Source organism: Drosophila yakuba, chromosome 2R, assembly GCF_016746365.2.
Source record: "Drosophila yakuba strain Tai18E2 chromosome 2R, Prin_Dyak_Tai18E2_2.1, whole genome shotgun sequence".
NCBI lineage: Eukaryota > Metazoa > Arthropoda > Insecta > Diptera > Drosophilidae > Drosophila > Drosophila yakuba.
The window spans coordinates 19572633-19591076 of NC_052528.2; the positions used below are offsets into that span (position 1 = coordinate 19572633).

At 48.1% G+C, this 18444-nt stretch overlaps 7 protein-coding genes across 8 annotated transcripts; 3 read left to right on the forward strand and 4 right to left on the reverse strand.

Moving 5' to 3' along the window:
- Positions 1–376: 376 nt before the first annotated feature.
- On the forward strand, positions 377–3809 carry LOC6531458 (tyrosine-protein kinase Shark). The gene is made up of 5 exons (XM_002092221.3): positions 377–537; positions 644–1140; positions 1213–1734; positions 1793–3014; positions 3073–3809. The coding sequence occupies exons 1-5, from the start codon at positions 459–461 to the stop codon at positions 3564–3566; spliced, it is 2814 nt and encodes a 937-aa protein (XP_002092257.1). The 5' UTR covers positions 377–458; the 3' UTR covers positions 3567–3809.
- A 91-nt stretch (positions 3810–3900) lies between these two features.
- Positions 3901–5592, reverse strand: LOC6531459 (lipoyltransferase 1, mitochondrial). The gene is made up of 3 exons (XM_002092222.4): positions 4945–5592; positions 4337–4798; positions 3901–4274 (listed from the first exon to the last, which is right to left on the reverse strand). Exons 1-3 carry the CDS (start codon positions 5506–5508, stop codon positions 4104–4106), a joined length of 1197 nt encoding a protein of 398 aa, XP_002092258.1. The 5' UTR covers positions 5509–5592; the 3' UTR covers positions 3901–4103.
- A 151-nt stretch (positions 5593–5743) lies between these two features.
- LOC6531460 lies at positions 5744–6185 on the reverse strand. Its single transcript, XM_002092223.4, has one exon. It carries the CDS (start codon positions 5965–5967, stop codon positions 5779–5781), a length of 189 nt encoding a protein of 62 aa, XP_002092259.1. The 5' UTR covers positions 5968–6185; the 3' UTR covers positions 5744–5778.
- A 202-nt stretch (positions 6186–6387) lies between these two features.
- Positions 6388–6947, reverse strand: LOC120320433. Of its 2 annotated transcripts, XM_015195851.3 has the most exons (3): positions 6930–6947; positions 6716–6868; positions 6388–6626 (listed from the first exon to the last, which is right to left on the reverse strand). In XM_015195851.3, exons 2-3 carry the CDS (start codon positions 6845–6847, stop codon positions 6516–6518), a joined length of 243 nt encoding a protein of 80 aa, XP_015051337.1. In that variant the 5' UTR covers positions 6848–6868; positions 6930–6947; the 3' UTR covers positions 6388–6515. The 2 variants fall into 2 exon arrangements, with proteins under 2 accessions (XP_015051337.1, XP_015051338.1); XM_015195852.3 differs by lacking the exon at positions 6930–6947 and having other exon boundaries at positions 6746–6923.
- A 56-nt stretch (positions 6948–7003) lies between these two features.
- Positions 7004–9074, forward strand: LOC6531462 (ubiquitin carboxyl-terminal hydrolase calypso). Its single transcript, XM_002092225.4, has 3 exons — positions 7004–7271; positions 7338–7623; positions 7683–9074. Exons 2-3 carry the CDS (start codon positions 7431–7433, stop codon positions 8903–8905), a joined length of 1416 nt encoding a protein of 471 aa, XP_002092261.1. The 5' UTR covers positions 7004–7271; positions 7338–7430; the 3' UTR covers positions 8906–9074.
- Positions 9075–9908: 834 nt separating this feature from the next.
- On the reverse strand, positions 9909–16741 carry LOC6531463 (protein clueless). Its single transcript, XM_002092226.4, has 7 exons — positions 16190–16741; positions 13529–14621; positions 11153–13430; positions 10970–11095; positions 10696–10911; positions 10419–10630; positions 9909–10348 (listed from the first exon to the last, which is right to left on the reverse strand). Exons 1-7 carry the CDS (start codon positions 16395–16397, stop codon positions 10126–10128), a joined length of 4356 nt encoding a protein of 1451 aa, XP_002092262.1. The 5' UTR covers positions 16398–16741; the 3' UTR covers positions 9909–10125.
- A 391-nt stretch (positions 16742–17132) lies between these two features.
- On the forward strand, positions 17133–18163 carry LOC6531464 (PRKR-interacting protein 1 homolog). Its single transcript, XM_002092227.4, has 2 exons — positions 17133–17459; positions 17518–18163. Exons 1-2 carry the CDS (start codon positions 17286–17288, stop codon positions 18115–18117), a joined length of 774 nt encoding a protein of 257 aa, XP_002092263.1. The 5' UTR covers positions 17133–17285; the 3' UTR covers positions 18118–18163.
- The last annotated feature ends 281 nt before the right edge of the window (positions 18164–18444 follow it).

The following is an 18444-nucleotide window of genomic DNA, read 5'->3' on the forward strand; positions in this document are numbered from 1 at the left end:
TTATTATTAATTCATTCTTAAAAAACAAAATCAATATAGACTTGTTTTCTTAGGGAAGTAAGTTGAGCAATGATAATTCTAAATTTATATTAAATATTGGGATCGTTAAATCACCTATGCGGGCATTACGTTCAAGGTTTTATCGGACTGGATTTTAAGTTGCCATTTAGTATATCGTGGGGAACATTTTTTTCAAAAAATCCTAAGAGAAATTTGAAATTTCTTAGTTTGCCCGCCAAGTGATCTATGCTATGGTTGGCAACGCGAATTTATGGTCACACTCGTCCTTAGTCACAGACAGTGCTGCCAACTATTTTTTAACGGGAAACTATTCAAAGATTTGGTGGAATTTCAGAGGTCAACACTGATCTTATGGTATTTTTGAACGATCCAGCAACGATCACACTTCACCAAAATTATTAACAAAAAGCAGTAGGATCGGAGCAAATGGCCAAAAAATGAGTCGCGATTCTGATCCCATGAAGTGGTTCCACGGCAGCCTGTCCCGCGAGGCAGCCGACGACCTGCTAAAGCAAGGTAAGTGCTGTCCTGAAACCCCAATTGGCCTGGCAGCAGTGGCGATCGTTGGGATGTGGGCGTGGTGGAGCATAATGATGATGGGTAATATTGTCGCAATCAACAGGTTACGAGGACGGGACATTTCTGGTGCGAGAGAGCAGCACAGCGGCCGGGGACTTTGTGCTGAGCCTGCTCTGCCAGAGTGAGGTGTGCCACTACCAGGTGCGGCGACATGGCGGGGAGGACGCCTTCTTCTCCATCGACGACAAGGTGCAGACGAAGATCCTGCACGGCCTGGACACGCTCGTGGACTACTATCAGCAGGCGGCCAATGGTCTGCCCACCAAGCTGACGGTGCCCTTGATCCGGGATCTGCCACCGCACAACACACGCAGCCACGGAGTGACCAATCTGCTGCATCGCGCCACCAGCAAAAACGAGAGCAAGGTGGTCTTCGAGCTGCTCAAGTGCGGCTACCGGAACTTCGACGCCAAGAACCAGGATGGACAAACGGCCCTGCATCTGGCGGCGCTTTACTCGGACGAGGATATACTGAAGCACCTGTTGAATGCAAAGGTCCAGGTCAAATGCTCCGACTCCTTTGGTTGCCAGCCACTGCACGTAGGTTTACCTCCGCACATCAATGCCTAAAGCTCCTTATAACCATTTAATATCAACTACTTGCATCCGCAGTACGCCGCTCGCTCCAAGCCGGCCAGTTTCATACGCACACTCATCTCGGCGCAGGCCAATGTCCAGGGCAGGAACATTGATAACGGCTATGTGCCGCTGCATGAGGCTGCCAAGCATGGTAACCTGGAGGCTGTGCAGGAGCTGCTCCTGGCTGAGGCGCCACCGTTGCCCAGAACAAGTTCGGGTGAATTTCCATTTGATCTGGCCAAGGAAGCGGGCCAAACGGCAGTGGAAGAATTCCTGCTCAACTACAAACTCCCACCGGCAAATACCACAAGAGAGCAGTGGTACCATGGCACTCTAACCAGAGACGAAGCCGTGGCCATACTACAAAAGCATGCCAAGAAGTTATTAGTCAAACAACCTGACATTGACACCTCCGGCTGCTTTCTGGTTCGCTACTCCGAGTCGCCGGCGGCCTCGGGATTGGTTCTAACATTGCTCAGTGATCAGGTGGTTAAGAATTTCCGTATTTCGCAAGCCGATCTCTACCAGAATGGTGTTAAGGTGCAGTCTGGTGGGGTAAGTTAAGTTGTCACCCTACTTCTAATGTTCCTTCTAAAGAAAATTCTGCTTGCAGTCCAAGTTTCTGTATATCGACGACGGTCCCTACTGGCCAAGCGTGGAACATCTAATCGCCCACTTCATGCGTTTCTCGTACGGCTTGCCAGTGAGTCTCAAGTTTCCGGTTCCGCCACAACCCAAGCCAGAGGTGCCCTCATTCTCCACAATACCTCGATCATCGGTTAAGCCCAAAGCAGCCTCGCCAGCAACCCCGCCCACTCCAGTGTCGTCACATTCGCTGCATCAACACCAACACGTTCCCGCCCTGACCATAACAAAGAAAAAACAGAAGGAGAACAGTAGCTCCATGTTCAACACTCTACGACTGACGAGTCCGAAGAAGACGCTGTTCGACATGAATAGCCTGCGCAAGAGCAAGTCCAAGGGCAAACGCAGTGAGTCCGAGAGCAGTGTGAGTAGTTCTCTGGCCAGAACGGAGCAGGAGCTGAAGGCAGCGGCGCCCATGCTGAAAAGCTTGTCGTTCTCGACGGAGCTGCCAACGTTCAACGCAGATGGCGGAGCTCAGTCCGCTGCAGGTGGCGAAGTGTACAACGTGCCCAGGAACAACACGCCCATTGAGATCGACCTGCCACCTATTGCCCAAAAGACTGAAGCCGAAGTTGAGTATTTCACGAAGAGTGATGTGGCCATAGAGCGCGAGCGTGCTGGGCAGTGGATCGCCAACGGCTACCAGCCCACAGTGGATGTGCTCTGTCTGTTGGATCAGCAGATCAAGGCGCCCGCAGTGGCGCGTCTAAACTCGCTTGGTCCGACCGCTTCAACGGAAACTGAGATGGCCAGCTATCTGCATCGCAAGTGCAGCGGAACTCCGAGCACGCCAAGCGCCACTGAGGTGGAGGCCGCCAAACTAAGGTTCTTTATTGAGCCAGAAAATCTAGTGCTGGATCGGGAGATCGGACACGGGGAATTCGGTTCGGTGCACAGTGGATGGTTGCTTAAGAAGAGTGGTACAGTCGAGGAATCCCGTTTGGAAGTGGCTATTAAGATGCTTAGCGACGAACACAGCAACAAGCAGGAGTTCCTGCGCGAAGCTTCAGTTATGATGCGGCTGGAGCACAAGTGCATTGTGCGATTGATTGGCATCTCAAAGGGTGACATGCTGATGATGGTTCAGGAGCTGGCTCCCTTGGGCTCCATGCTGCAGTATATTCTGGACCACGGCCATGAGATCTCGGCCAATTCGGAGCTAAAAGTTTGGGCCTCACAGATTGCGTGTGGTAAGTAAAACTTCAGCCAATTTTTTGAATTCAATTAATTTTTCAATGTTTGTGCCAGGCATGCATTATCTGGAATCTCAGCATTTTGTGCACCGCGATCTGGCCGCCAGAAACATTTTACTGACCGCACGCCACCAGGCGAAGATCAGTGACTTCGGCATGTCGCGATCCTTGAGACCCGGTAGCACGGAATACCAATTCACCCAGGGCGGCCGTTGGCCCATCCGCTGGTATGCGCCGGAAAGCTTTAACCTGGGCATCTTCTCGCACGCCAGTGATGTGTGGTCCTTCGGCGTGACCATCTGGGAGATGTTCTCCCTGGGCGCACCCCCGTACGGTGAAATATCTAATGTCGATGCCATCAAGTTCGTGGACAGTGGAGAACGTTTACCGCAGCCCAATCTCTGTCCAGCGTACATCTATGCCGTGATGCAGAGCTGCTGGAAGGAGCGACCCAAAGATCGGCCGACCTTCGTCTATCTCACGGAATTTTTCGCCCGCGATCCTGATTACCAAAACCTGCCGGAGTTGGTACAAACGGTTCACATTTAGGCCAGTTTCCATTTTCTTCTGAGTGCAATTTTCTGTAGCTATCTTTTGTAATGCCTTCTATTCCGTTTTTAACGTATTAACGATCTGGGACTCACAGATCACAATTGTTGACCCGTATCCTAGTATTCATGTTTATAGCTTGTAATATATTTTTTATTCAGATGTACAACCAATTTGTGTCAAACGAAGCGAACAAGTGCCTTAAAAGATTTATCATATAAACTTTGTATTCATTTTTACAAATCCATTTTGTTTCACTGGTTATACAAAATAAAAACTATTTTTATACACACTGCGCTCCTTGGTTCGGGTTTTAAATAACACACCGGTTTGATTTGATATTCAATGTTTAAACATTTAATGCAGTTCTTTTATATAAAACGTGGTAACAAAAGTAAATAGTTTGTTTGTAAAACGCTTAAATACTATGTTAGTAATATGGTTTCTTGGAAAGATTATATCTACGATAACGTGGTTAGTGCTCTAAAAAGGATTATATATTTTTTTGTTTTATTTTTCGAGCTAACACAACAGAAATCAAGCTGTTCCGTTTATTGCCTGCTTCACATTCGATGCGCTCACGAGCTTAAGGGCGCCAAGTATGCCGTTCAGGTTCTCCTCGTTGTAGGGTTTGCCCTGGAGCGGAGTGACCACCGGGACGAGCTGATCGCTCTGCGGCAGTTGGATGCCGATCTCTTTCATTAAACCCTAAAGTCAATTAAATGATGAGTCAAATTTCTTTTAAAAAAATAACAAAGGGACTTTCTTACCGCCTCCACTTCCACGCTTAGTTTCAGTTTCATGTCCTGCTCGTCGCCCTTCACCTCCAGATCCTTCTGCACGGTGAACTTGGGTGTCTTGCCGATGACCCAATCCCAGGAGCTGTAGTTGGAGCGCAGTTCCTCAATGCCAGGGAACCATTTCTCCGTGGGATTGACCAGCTGGAAGCCGCGCTGCTGCATCGTCTGCGTGCTGCCGCCGTCCTCAAGCGTGGTTGCAGCCGTCCTCAAATATTCGTAGCCCACGGCGGAGCGCAGTTGAGCAACGTTGACTGTGCGATTGACATCAACCAGGTTCCGGATGGGCGACGGCACCGAAGCCGTGGCCTTGCTAATGTAATTGGCCGGCTCCCGCACCAGAGATTCGCCCAAGTGTAGTTTGTTGGCGCTGGCCAGAATGGTGCAATGATGGTACGAGTTCGGGTGTCCCAGCTTGGCCGCAGTACCGGAAATCTGTAATTGAACAAGGGCATACTCGTTGAGTGGGCAAATAATGACCAGATGCACAGTCCCAGCTGTTGGTTAAGTGGGCTGACGCTAGTGTGCGGGATCAGCTGAGGTCGCATCATTCCTTGATAAGAGCCACCGCTCCTCCTCACCTTTTTATTCATCACTACAATGTCGTCGCGCTCATTTATCTCCGCCTTTATGGCCCACTCGCGGAACAAGGCCCTGGTCACGATGTTCAGGTTGTACTTGCGATCGTAACGCTCGCGGGGCGAGAAAAACGTGCAATTCAGGTTCCCAAGATCATGGTACACTGCTCCACCGCCACTATTGCGGCGGGCAAGTGTGATGCCGCGCTCCACCAGTCGCGAAACATTGGCCTCGGTGAAGGGATTCTGGTGGCGTCCAATGACGACGCACGGATCGTTGGCCCACAGCAGCAGCACATGGTGGCGGCTAAAGTCAAAGTTCTTGTACAGCCAATCCTCTAGAGCGAGATTGGTGAACACATCGCTGGACTGCGAGATGAACACGGACTTCTTGATCTCCGAATCGGGCACTACGGGCGGCGGCTGGCGCTTCTGCTTCCTGGTCTCCTGCTCCTGCTGACCAGCCGGCGGTGGCTGCACTCCGCTGGATGCCAGGCGCGTAACCTGACCGGCGGAGCAGAGCAGCAGCCGCAGCTGGCTGAAATTGCGTTGCAAAAGCGCACTCATGGCTTACACAAGGAAGTGGGGCGTACGGGCGTGTGATTTCTGTTGCCAGGTGATATGAGACACAGTGCACTTGCAAGCGAAACAAGGTCAATGGTGTCGAAAAAAGCTCTTGACGGGTTGGTTCGTTGGTTTGGTTTGTTGGTTGGTTTTTTGCGGTTCTCTGCCTGGTTCTTGTGGGGTCTGTGTGCGCTCTTCTTTAGGTTATGTATGGTCTACTATCTACGCTATGTATTCGTTTTGGTCTTTAAATGGCTTTGGTCGCTCTGGACTTTAGACTGTGGCGGTCTTGGTGCCTCGGGATGTGTTTGCAGCCACGGAGCTGGCAGAGATGAGATATTCGTGCAGGGCGGGCGTCTGATGCAGCCACTTCCAGGTTTGATGCAGACCACAGACACGCTTACGGAGACCCAGGCAGTCCTTGTTGGCACAGTTCACTGGCATACTACGCCTCACACCCATCCAGATGGGGGATACAACGGATCCGGTGTTTACAGGGGGCCGCAGCGTTACGGGGCCCAAGAAAGATGGCTAAAGGTTTTCCTTTTCAGCTGGCACGGAAATTTTCCACTCTTTGTTCGCGGCGGTCGGTTACTCGGGGGGAACGGGGCGGGGGTAAGGCGGATGATCGCAGTGGGCGGGGGTAGCAGTTATAGCACAAACAAACGAACACAGAGACGATTGGCTCCAAAAGCAGCTGCGCGTGTGGGAATATCACGACCGATTGGCTTTCGTTGCAGATGAGTAGTGGTGCTCGCTGCTCTTGTTCTTTCTTGATGGGCTCCCGAGTGCCATTCGCAGCGAACGCCAAAAGCTCCGCTGTACATATGGTCGGTCGGAAAAAAAAAAAACACAATAACGGCACTCTGGTGCCGCAATTAATTCATTTGAATAAATTTAATTCGAACTTGAATAATTTACGCTAAACATGTGGGATAATCCGAAACGTCTAAAACAGCTGTGACATTAACTTGTGTTACATTTTATGAGCAGCAGTCTTTGGGGGCCCTTCAGTTTGGAATACCCCCGTTGTTGATGTACGCCGCCTCTTCGGGATCGATTGGTTTGCGGGCAAACCGTGCCGGCAGCTCGTAGTCCTCTATTGCCGGTCCACCGGCCAACTATATACACAAGAGACAAGCACGAAAATTAGTTATGATGCCCAGAAGAAGCCGTGGTATTGTGTAGAAATGAAATGGGCTGGGTTAACCTTTTTGCCTCCTGCTGGCTGGGAACTTGCCTGCTGGTTTGCTGTCTGGGCGCCAGGCACTCCCGCTCCACCCTTGCGGAAGTGGATAAGCGGTACCCGCTTGGCCAGCGCCACTAGTGTTGGTCGAACCATCTCAACAGCTATTTTAAATTTCTACCAAAATCGGAGGAAAGAGTAAAAGTTACGTGAATAACAGCTGACTATAAACTCTTACTCGGGCTGCCAGATCGTTGAAATTGTATGCCATTCGCCGTGCAACGGCAGACTATCGTTATTGAAATGTAGGCGGGGTACTGTGAATGGCAAAAACAGATAAGAGGAAGCACAAAAAACTATTTTCGTCCAAATCGGCAATATTGTTATATTTAAATTGAATTATGGACAAAAGATAGCCAGCTGCCAACGCGCCTAACTTCCAAACGGATATCTTTGCTATGTGGATTGCCAACGTTTATCGTAAAACTAGAAATCCGTCTTCCTTCTCAGCTGTACAACAATAATGGCAACTGACGCTTACGAAAACAAACAATTGAAGTCATTTTTATAAGTTGAACCGGTAACTATAACATTTGCTTATTATGTTTCTGCCAGACAAACTTATGCGTTAACATTCTTTAAATAGATTTCACAGTGTAGGCCTCTCCGCTGTGCACCAAAAACGAATCAAAAATAGGATCTGGGATACTTACGCATCAACAGTACAAGCCATTAAAATATGAACGCTGCTGGAGGAGGTAGTGGCTCCCAGGCGGCCGGAGCGGCGGGAGTCAACAGCAGTCTCAGCCACAATGCGCTGCTATCCACGGCATCAGGAGCCACCACCATGCCTATGGCACAGCTGGCAGATGGTTGGTTGGAACTGGAGTCCGACCCAGGTCTCTTCACCCTGTTGCTCAAGGATTTTGGATGTAATTTATTAAAATATGTCTTGTTTCACATATCCTATTAAAATGCCTACCATCCTTAGGTCACGATGTACAGGTGGAGGAGGTGTACGACCTACAAAAACCCATCGAGAGTCCCTATGGTTTCATATTTCTCTTTCGCTGGATCGAAGAGCGGCGTGCCAGACGCAAAATTGTGGAGACCACTGCTGAGATATTCGTGAAGGACGAGGAGGCCATTTCCAGCATATTCTTCGCACAGCAGGTAGTGCCCAATAGCTGTGCCACACACGCCTTGCTCTCGGTGCTCTTGAACTGCAACGAGAACAATCTCCAGCTGGGCGACACCCTCAGTCGACTGAAAGCCCACACCAAAGGCATGAGTCCGGAGAACAAAGGTTTGGCTATTGGAAACACTCCGGAGCTGGCTTGTGCCCACAACTCGCACGCAATGCCGCAGGCCCGGCGCCGGCTAGAACGGACTGGAGCTGGTGTCTCCAGCTGCCGCTTCACCGGTGAGGCGTTTCACTTCGTTAGTTTTGTGCCTATCAATGGACAACTGTTTGAGCTGGATGGTCTGAAGCCGTATCCCATGAATCACGGCGGTTGGGAGGATAGCGAGGATTGGACAGACAAGTTCCGACGTGTGATGGCGGAGCGACTGGGAATAGCTACTGGCGAACAGGACATACGCTTTAATCTTATGGCCGTAGTGCCGGACAGGCGGATTGCCATAACACATAAACTTAAGATGCTGCGCACAAACCAGGCAATCGTGTCCGGTACACTGCAGAAACTTCTAAAGGCTGACGAACAGGGCGAATCGGGGAACGGAGATTCACAACGTCCGGATACACCCACCACGTTATTAGAGCCAAGCGCTTTCACTGCACGGGATCTGCAATCGCTTCTCAAGAACCTGGACACAGAAATAGCCATCAATGAACAGCACCTGGCCGACGAAAACGATCGGAGGCATATGTTTAAGGTGGATGCCAGTCGACGCACCCATAACTACGACAAGTTCATCTGCACGTTCCTCTCTATGCTGGCGCACCAGGGAGTCCTGGGCGAGCTGGTTAGCCAGCATCTACTTCCCTCGAAGAAGGTCAGTGGCCAGGGCGCGGCCAATCGGATCAGCAAGCAGAGCACCACCGCGAGTGCGGGCGGAAGCACCACAGGAGCCACTGCATCCACGCCTAAGACTCAGCAACAGCAGGCTGCGGCCGCTAAGAATGGCAAATCACCAAGCAAAACGCCGGGCAGGAGGCGAAAGGGACGCAACAAGTGCAGAAAACGGAAATAGGCGTTCAGCATGTATACGTTTTTAAGAATACAGTTGGCATTTTTAAGATTATTCATTCCAGTATTGTTTTTCTACAATTTCCCCACCAAGAAGCACCCTTATTTACACATAAGTTGCGATAAGTTTAGTTTTAGTGACATTCAAATGCAGTTTCTTTTTAAATACGAAATCAACTTGGCAGCTTCATTTTTATTTGATCGCATTTCGATCTTTTTAATAATAAAAAACCATTTTGTTCGTATGAATAAATTTTCATGTGGTCCTTGATACACTAAGGACCCAAATATGTATGCATTACATATGAATAATATATATTTTCTGATATATATCTATATGATAGTTGTATAACAAAAACGTAATGCTTCAATAGTTCCTCTGGTTTCATATTCCAATCGGGTGAATCCTAACGTTATTGTAAAATATTTAGTTGCACTCGTTGTAAAGTTGATTCAACAAAAACAATGCATAAAACAAGAGAACGCTATAGTCGATTTACTCGACTATCACATACCCGTTACATAGATAATGGGGTGCCAGGACGATATTTCCAACATTTTTTGGCATGGCGGTAGAAATTAAAAAGGAAATTAGTAACAAAATAATGATGCTTAATAAAGACGGACAGATTGAGTCGGTTAATGATCCTGATTCAGAATATATCTTCCTGCGGCATAATTTTCAACGAATCTAGTAACGGGTATAGTTACGTGCAATTGATTACAAACTATAAAAGGCATTTGACGGGTTTGCAAATGGTTGGCAAAACATATAGGTGTTAGAGCTAGGCGACTTTTCGCGTTTAAAAACAAGTCAACTTTCGGTAATAGCTGATTTTTGGGTGATATCGGGTTGTTGAATTGGATGCTTAATAGTGTTGCTGATAGTTTGCTTGACTAAGTCTAAAAGTATTTTATTGACCTATTCCATAAATGGTTATAGGACGTTCTATGCGTATTCTTAAATACGACGCGATGCGATGTGTGTGAGCAGTACAAGAGCAGCCTTTAAGAAAAACATATACAATTATGTTTTATTACGATGTTGGTACTTTTTGATGTTGCAGTTGGTGGTAGGTCATTGCTGTAGTTGTTCAAAACATGAATGCATTAATTTTGCTCAGTCCCAAAATACGATTAACGATACGGCAATGCAATGAACAGGCGACAAATTTTGTGACTTGTTGGGACTTTCGATTGTTAAACTTCGCCCTCCTGGAGTGTTCAACTTGAAGTCGCCTCAGTGGCTGCCGCCTTTTCGCCATTTGTTAGCTGCGTGCCTGCTTGTGCCTGCTCCTTAACATCCTTAGGGTCCGCATCCTCGGCCTCACCATTGTTGTTAGCAGCAGCCACAATGGAGTTAATAGCATCATTTACCTCATTCTCAGGGCTATCGGCCTTGAAATGCTTTTCGATTTCACTGCGCACCTTGACAATGTCTTTTCGGCTATGGAATAGTTAAATAGAATACAAGTAAGAATAACCCTTGTTAAAAGGCAACCCAATGTTAGTCTCACCTTATCTTTACGAACAGGATGCCATTGATGGTGTTCAACATGTCCAGGACCGAGCCCATCGATGGTGGTGTGATGTGAATGGGTGGCAGGTCACTGGTCAGTTTGCCACTGGAATAGATATCGTTCATCTTGCGCTGCAGCAGCACAGCTTGCTGGGTCAGTAGGCGCAGGCACTCGGCAGAGTCCCTGGTCTTCTCGTGGTTCTCGCCCAGCTGTTTAGTTTATAAAATATTGTATTCAGCTTGATTTCCCAACAGCTAGTTTAGTTTACACCAACCTGAGACTTGTAGAAAGAGTATGTTTCCTTCTCGTTGTTCAACGCTGAGCGGAAGTCGCCCATGCAGGACTGTGTGCGGGCCATCAGGTGATAGCTGAGTGCCACAGGCATAGCCTTGTCACCAAAGTATTTCAGATTCAGCTTGAGGGCATGCTCGATAAACCGCAGCGACAACTCGTATTCGCCCAGTGCATGCAAAATCAAACTGATGTTGCTCTGGAAATAAAGGCATGTTGCGGTTTAATCAGATTTTTCCCTAATTTGGTGAACTTACATCGATCAGTGCCACTTCCGGATGATCTTCGCCACAGATGAGCACCATCAGATAGCGAGCTCTGTACAGCAGCTTAAGGGACATTCCCACATGTCCGTTAGCAAACGAATAAAGTGATAGGTGTGTCTAAAGAAAGAAAACAAATGTTAAATGAATTTAAAAGACGCAGCTAAGGGCACATACGTATTCCAAAATGGTCGAGGGATGGTCCATGCCGTTCACCCGCTCGCTCATGATCACTGCTCGCTGTTGGATCGCTAGAGCATCTTGGGCATCACCCAAGAGGTAGCTGAGCCTGGCAAGCATGCGCAAGCAGGATCCGTTTTCCTGGTGCAATGCCCCAAAGACATTGTTCAGCAGGTTGAGTGCTCCGCTGATTAGCTCATAGCCCTCCTTAAACATGCCCTGTTGGATCTTGGCCTGGCCCGTGGTGTAGAAGTTATAGGCGTCGGTGGCCCGGGGACTAATGTGCTTCACAACTGGGAACACATTGACGACGTCGTCGTCGCCAAAGGTTGGCTTGTGCTTGGACTCGAAGTTGTACTCTCGCAGCAGCACCTGAATGCCAACCTTCAGGCAGAAGGCGCGCAGCAGACTGATACGCAGGATGCCGTACTTGGATACCGCCGTCTCAATCGAGTCGCAGTCCAACTCCCAGTCCCAGTAGACCTTGGCCTCCTTACGAATTTGCTGCCACAGGGATCGGGGCGTCACCAGGGTCCAATCGGAAACGGATGAGCCATTGGAGGTGCCAGACGAGCTGCCGTTCTGATTGCCAGTTGTCTGCTGTTGCTGCTGACCCTTTCCGCCCTTGGAGGACTTGTGTTTGTTGTGCTTTCCGCCGTTCCCGCGTTTCTTGTGCGCCTCCTCGCTGCTCACGGCCGGATTGACGGGTCCGTTGGTCAGCAGACAGTTGAGGAAGTGGCTAATGGCAGCAGAGAGGTGCAGCGGCTCTGTATTCTGCATGTACGTATAGTAGATGTGCTTGGTGGCCCGTACGATCAGCTCGAGAACAGCGATCCTGTGCAGGTAATCCATGCGAGGCATTTGGCCTAAGATTTTGATAACCTTGCCCAAATAACGGACATTGATGCCGTGACTGTGCAAGGATTCGGTTAGACTCTGGCCATCGATTGGTGGCGAAGAATGAGTCATATGTTCCTTGATGAAGGCGGGTATCTGCTTAAGGACGAGGAACTCGGCTGCTTCCTGTACGAGCACCTTCTGTTTGGCCAGCGAGCTGCAGGTGCCCTCCTCGCCATCCACGTGACGGATGCCGGGCGAGAACACATCGGGGTTGAAGCGAAAGTCAAACTCTTTCTCCTTCAGCGAGCCAACGGCGGCGCAAGCCCGTTTAACTACCTCGGCAGCTTGCACCTCGTTCGATGTGGCTACATTGGACTGCGCCTCCCGAATGGCATTAACCATGGCCTCGGCGGTCTTTGATTCGCCGGTCGTGGACTGCGCCTTCTCCTCGTTCTCTTCGTTCTTCTCCTCCTTAACGTCGGTTTTATCAGCTCCGTTTACTTTACTTGCCGCATCTGCTCCTTCTAAAGCTGGAACAGGTTTGCCTTCCGTTTTTTCAGACTGCTTCTTGGCATTAAGCTGCTGCAGGTGCACAGCGGCAATTCGGATAAAGCTGACATGACGATCCTCTATAAACGCTTCCAGGAGCTCTTGGCGCAGGCAGCACAGCTTGTGCCGGTGCTCGATAGGGAAGCCCATATCAACCAATTCCTTGCTTAGCTGCACGTCCTGAAGCTTTAGGAAGTTCACGTCTGGCGGGAAGGTGCGCAACAAATCGAGGATGTAGTGGCGGCCATCGTTACCAATAATGCCCTTGCACTCCACCGAGGAGCACAGCTCCACGGGTTCATCCCGCTCATTAAGCACGGCGTGTGGCAAGATCTTCAGATGCTTTCCGGCTTGTCTAAGAAGCTCCAAGTACTTGGGATGGCTAAGCACCGTCTTGCCAAAGTCAATGGAGCCGTAGACCACGCTTTGCTCCTGCTCTCGCTCCAAAATTCCAGGGATAATAGATTGGGCGGTAACGCGGTAGCCACGATAATCAATTACCACGGTTCCCAGGGTGTATAATCCTTCAACATCAACGGCGTTATAGACACGCACGCCGTGCAGATCGTATCGTGGGGCAACAAAGGCAGCTGCGTCGCCGCCCAGTTCCTTGTAATGGTCTCTCACGTCGAAGCCCAACGAAAAGAAGATATTGTTCCAAATGAACATCTGCATTTTGGGATCCTCGCCGGGATTAATGGCGAGCACATTGCCGTCGATAACGGCCATGGCGCCCCTCGTGGCGGCGGTCACAAAGTCTCCGTGCACCTTAAAGATGGCGCGCTCGCGCAGCAAGCGTTCCGGCAGTGTCTTACGTGGCAGTTCCCTCGTCGTCTGCAGCTCCTCGTTCCAGTCGCGTGTCTGTCCTGGGATGTGCTCTTCGTAGCTGTGGGATGGAACGACCAAGGATACAAATTAATAATTATTATAATAACTACTATACTAAATATAAATATACTATTAAAACCCTTTTGCGCAACTTACCCTAATTTGGAGCTGAATGCATCCTCGGCCCGAATGGCGTCCACTGTGTGCTCCAGGGTGGGAGATGCCCACTGGTACACCTGGTAGGGCGTGGCTACCCGTTCAAAGGCATGACGCATGGTGCGTCGCTTCTGGATGGTCTGGAAGGCACGTCGGAACGATGGTGATATGTGGGAAAGCAGATCGATCAGCGAGTGGCTGAGGTGGCTGGGATTGTCGGGTTTGGGGTTAAAGGTGTCGTCTGTCGACTGGTTGATGTAGAAGCCCTTGGAGCAGGCTGAGATGTGGAATCGTTTCTCCTCCATGGTGACAACGTACAGATACATGAGGTCACCGTGCAGCTTGCGGGGACCGGGTGGCGGGTTCCAAGCGGATGTAGTCAGTACCTTGAGGGCCTGTGGTCCCTTAGCGTTCTTTACATTCGGATGCAATGGCAGAAGTGGCGGCTCACTTACACCGGGAGTCACATACTCCGGCGGCGTACAGTCCACAGAATCCGGTCGCGTCTTCTTCTTGTCCAACAAGTCACCTTGGGTGATCGTGTTTAAGTAGGTCAGCGATGTACAGTCAATGCCATTGTACGCATCGGCCGGATCAAGGTTTTTGAGAAGATCACGGACATGGCGCACATGAATACGGGCCTCACGCATGGTGTACGGCTCTTCTACCACCTTGATGGTCGAGCCCTGCTCCAGGTTACTGATTGCCTTCAGTTCGGCGAAATTGTCAAGCGTCGCGTTGTCCAGCTGCAGCGAGAAGCATGTACGATGGCACGTCTCCTCGCGGTCCATGAGCAGCTGATGGATCTCCTGCACCAGCTCCATGCTAGACAGCTGCACGCATAGCACGTCCGCGCCGGGACTGCTGATGTTCACCGTGATGCCAACGTCCTGCAGGGCGTCCAGATCAATGTCCTCGCCATCCGCCTCGGCATCCGGTGCCCCTCCGTCCTCCGGCTTCTCCACATTGGCATTGGCATCGGCATCGGCATTGTCCTCAGCTGCATACTCCGCTGTGGACTTCTCGGCGTGTCCGTTGCTCAGAACGGCTTCGGTTGTTGGTTCGGGCGGGCTTTTGTTGCGATTCTTCTTGCCTGCATGAGGCGAAAAAAAGTAATTTGTTAGTCAATATTGGGAAAGGCATATGGAGCATTGTGTAACCTATTCGATGTATAGGGGGAAACGTGAACTTTGGACCGACTTTTGTTCCCATGTCTCTTAGAAGAATCTTGTATGAATCTATTATTTATACTAGACCGTTCTTGAATCGCTCGCAAAGGGTTTCATAGGGTTTGGAGGATGAGCCTCTTCCATATAATTCTGTTAATTTACGGTTTTTGGTTAGTTTGTATTTTAAATAATACTTTTAAATGGAATAACATTAAAAAAGATAATTCTCAAATATTTCCTATTTCCAAGCATTAACATTTCTGCCAAGTTTATGTTATAATTTATGGGTTTCACATTCTTTATCTATAAATAATGGTTTTATGCTATAAAATAAAATGTAATATGCATCAAGTTTTAGTATTTAAGTTTAAGAATATTTGAAAAATTGTAAAGCAATCAGGAAGTTTAAAGAAATGCAAGTAACTTTCGCGTTAATTTTAAAAGTGAAGAGTATTAGTCTCTACCTCCTGGGTTCGATTTTTACATAACAATACTGTTCGCATACGTTCGCCGCTCAGTGTGGATGTGCTCGCCGGCAAGCACACAGCATGTACATATGTTTGTGTGTATGCCTATGTACACTGTTTTTACAACAAAACAGCAGAAAAACAAACAGAAGGAGACAGCGGGCTGATAAGGCCAAAGGGGCCGGGTTCGTTCGGAGTCCGTACGAACAGTCCGCCGAATAATCCAATCTCCTTTCGATCTCTCATCTCTCAGGAAAATGGAATCGGTTTAACACGACCATGCTAATTTCAACAGCCGTATACTAAATTACAGCACTGTGTGGTACACAGAGATAGACAGTGAGAGAGAGGGAGGGACAAAGAGAGAGTGCGAGAGGCAAAGAGAGTGGGAGAGGAGAAAGCAAAAGTGATAAGTACAATGTTCATTAACCGCAAGGGAATCAGAAAGAAAGAGACGAAGTCTAGAGCGATGCGTCCACGGATAGAAAACATGATTTACATAATTGTCGAACAATTTGCGTGTGTTAAGTGCTTGCATTTCGGGCCGCGCACGTGTTAATTGTAGGTTAAACGCAACAAGAAATCCGCCCGGGGGGTTAATGAACATTTCGCCGTCGTTGCCGGGTTAATAACATGTGCGTTGCCATGCCAAGAGGAAGAGAGAGCGAAAGAGGTAGGGAGCAACACACTTGCAGTTCTCACACACGCACTTAACTCCAATACACACACTCACACATTTACGATTGCAATTGTAACGCACGCGGTTTTTAGAGAGGAAGGGGAGGGAAGAATCGTAAAAGGGGGCGGAGGGGTAGCTGTAGACAACGGGCGCCGCTTTTAAGGCATAATAGGGGAGAAAAAGCCCATTACGTAATGTTAAAAATGTTATGTGATTGGCTTTTGTGGCAAATAAAATATTGAGGCAGTTTCCAAGGTAGCAAAAAAAAGGGGAGGTGAGGATGGGTTGATAAGTGGGTGGGAGGTTGGTTGAATGGACATGGGCGTAGGCGGAAAGTTTAACGCACCTTTCTTCTTCCCAGCCGGCCCGTCGGCAGCCGTGCCATTGCCATTGACCAAGTTCTGATTCGAGTTCTGCTGACTCGGAATCGGATTCAGATTCTTTTTGCCGCCGGCCGTGTTGTTGTTCTCCTTGGCCTTGCTGCTGGCCTTTGTTGCTGTTGCATCGCCCGTGGCCGTTGCATTTGAATTCTTTGCCTCCGTTTCAAGCGCCATGCTACTGCTTCACCTGCTAGCCAAAATCTCAACAAAACCAGCGGAGGAGACACAGAGTTCTAGTTCACGTTTCTTCTTTTTTTTTTGGCCCGTCCGTCCGTGTTACACAACTCTAACCGCTCGCCGAGCTCGGGATGATTTCGGTTCGATTTTGAGTGTCTTTCTGGTCGATTGCGAACGTGATTTTTGTTTGGTTAACGATCTCGTACGCATCTATGACAAGTGGGTCTTTGGTAGTTTTGTTCTTTTCAGCACATTACTTATCGAGGATATAAATCGGCCGATTCGCTAGAAAATAACGCGTTATGTTGTTGACGGCTGAGAGTGTGACCACCGGCTGAATGTTTAAATATACCTCTGGAAGTGGCCGTGGTGAGGTATTTTATTTGGTATTTATTTATTTGCAGTGTAAAAATGGAGAGGGCTTACATTTAGTGATGGGGGTCCAAAGCACGAACAAACACGATAATAACATATAATATTAATTATTTTGTTTAAAAAAAAATTTAGTTCTTTTTAATATGAGTAAATTTATGCATAATTTTAAAATTGTTTATGTGTAAACTGTATATAATTGTAAATACTAAATAACTAAATATAAATAACTATAATATAAATAGAATTAATTGAATAGATTTAAGAATGAACGATAGTATCATCGATATATCGAATGTAGATAAGTGATCGAGGAGCAAGAAGAAGGAACTTTTGGATCAAGAAGTTGAAGGAGAAACATCGTTAATAAAGAATATATAAAATTGTTACATATGTAAGACTAAGTCAAAAACCGTTTCAAAGATCAAGAATGGGTCTCTTTGGAATTCCGCCTGTATTTTTGGATATTCTTATTACGGTCACACCTAAAAAACTACCTTTAAGCAAACAAACATGTCGCTTATAAAGAATTTGGTAAAAGAGCCGGAACAGAAGCCAAAGAAAAAGAAGAAGGATGCAGGATCAGGAGAAAGCGATTCCGATGAGAAGGACAAGCCCCTGCGGCCATTCATCAAAACCGCCACCGATCTACAGCGGCTGAAGCTGGAGAAGCTCATGAAAAATCCGGTTTGTTTGCATTGGATAGCTTGGTGAACATTCACATTAATGGACTTTTTAATGCTAGGACAAGCCCGTGATCATACCGGAGCAGCGTCGCGAGCGGGACTTCATGTCCTCGGTGCCCACATTTGTGCGGAACGTAATGGGCAGTAGTGCTGGAGCGGGTTCCGGCGAGTTCCATGTGTACCGCCACTTGCGCCGCAAAGAGTACGCTCGCCAGAAAAACATCCAGAACCAGAGTGCCCGCGAGGCTGCAGATGACGCCTTCCAGCAGAAGTTGGACGACAATCGACGTGCGGCAGAAGAAAAGACTGCTAAGAAAAGAGCCAAACGTATGAAGAAAAAACAAAGGGCCAAAAAGCCTAAGGAAGACAAAAAGCCACTGGCTAATGAAGTCTCAGAAGCTAGTAACACGGATTCCGAGGAAGAGCCCACGGAAGAAAAGGCAGAAACAAATAAAGAGGAAGACCAGGAGGTGGCCTCCAAAGAATCCGCCGACGATAACACGGAGAAAAATCCAAACGAAGAGGCAATAGACTCGAATACAGATGCCATCAGCACAGAATCTACCGCAAAGAGTGCTGAATCTACAAAGCCAGAAAGCAGTGGAGCTACAAAGGTATCCCAAAATGTGGACCAAGAACAAGACAAGCCTGTGCCCTAATACCTTCCATTGTATACCTATCAATAAACCGTGTAGATTAATAAAACAAATTGCGGTTTTATTCATAGTACTTTTGTAATATATATTAAGCGATTGCTATACATCGCCAGTATCTAGGGGTTTTCATCTGAGGACATCTTTCTAAAGCAGTTTGGTTGAGAAGAAAGCTGTTTGCGAATTATGCATTGAGTTGTCATGGCTTTAGTGCGCATTTTGTTGGCTTACATTTATAAGGTGCATCAAATGTTGCATTTTCGAGTATAATAAATGCTTTCAAAATTTGACATCGAAGGCAATACAAAGTCAATACTTTTATTATACCCTTGA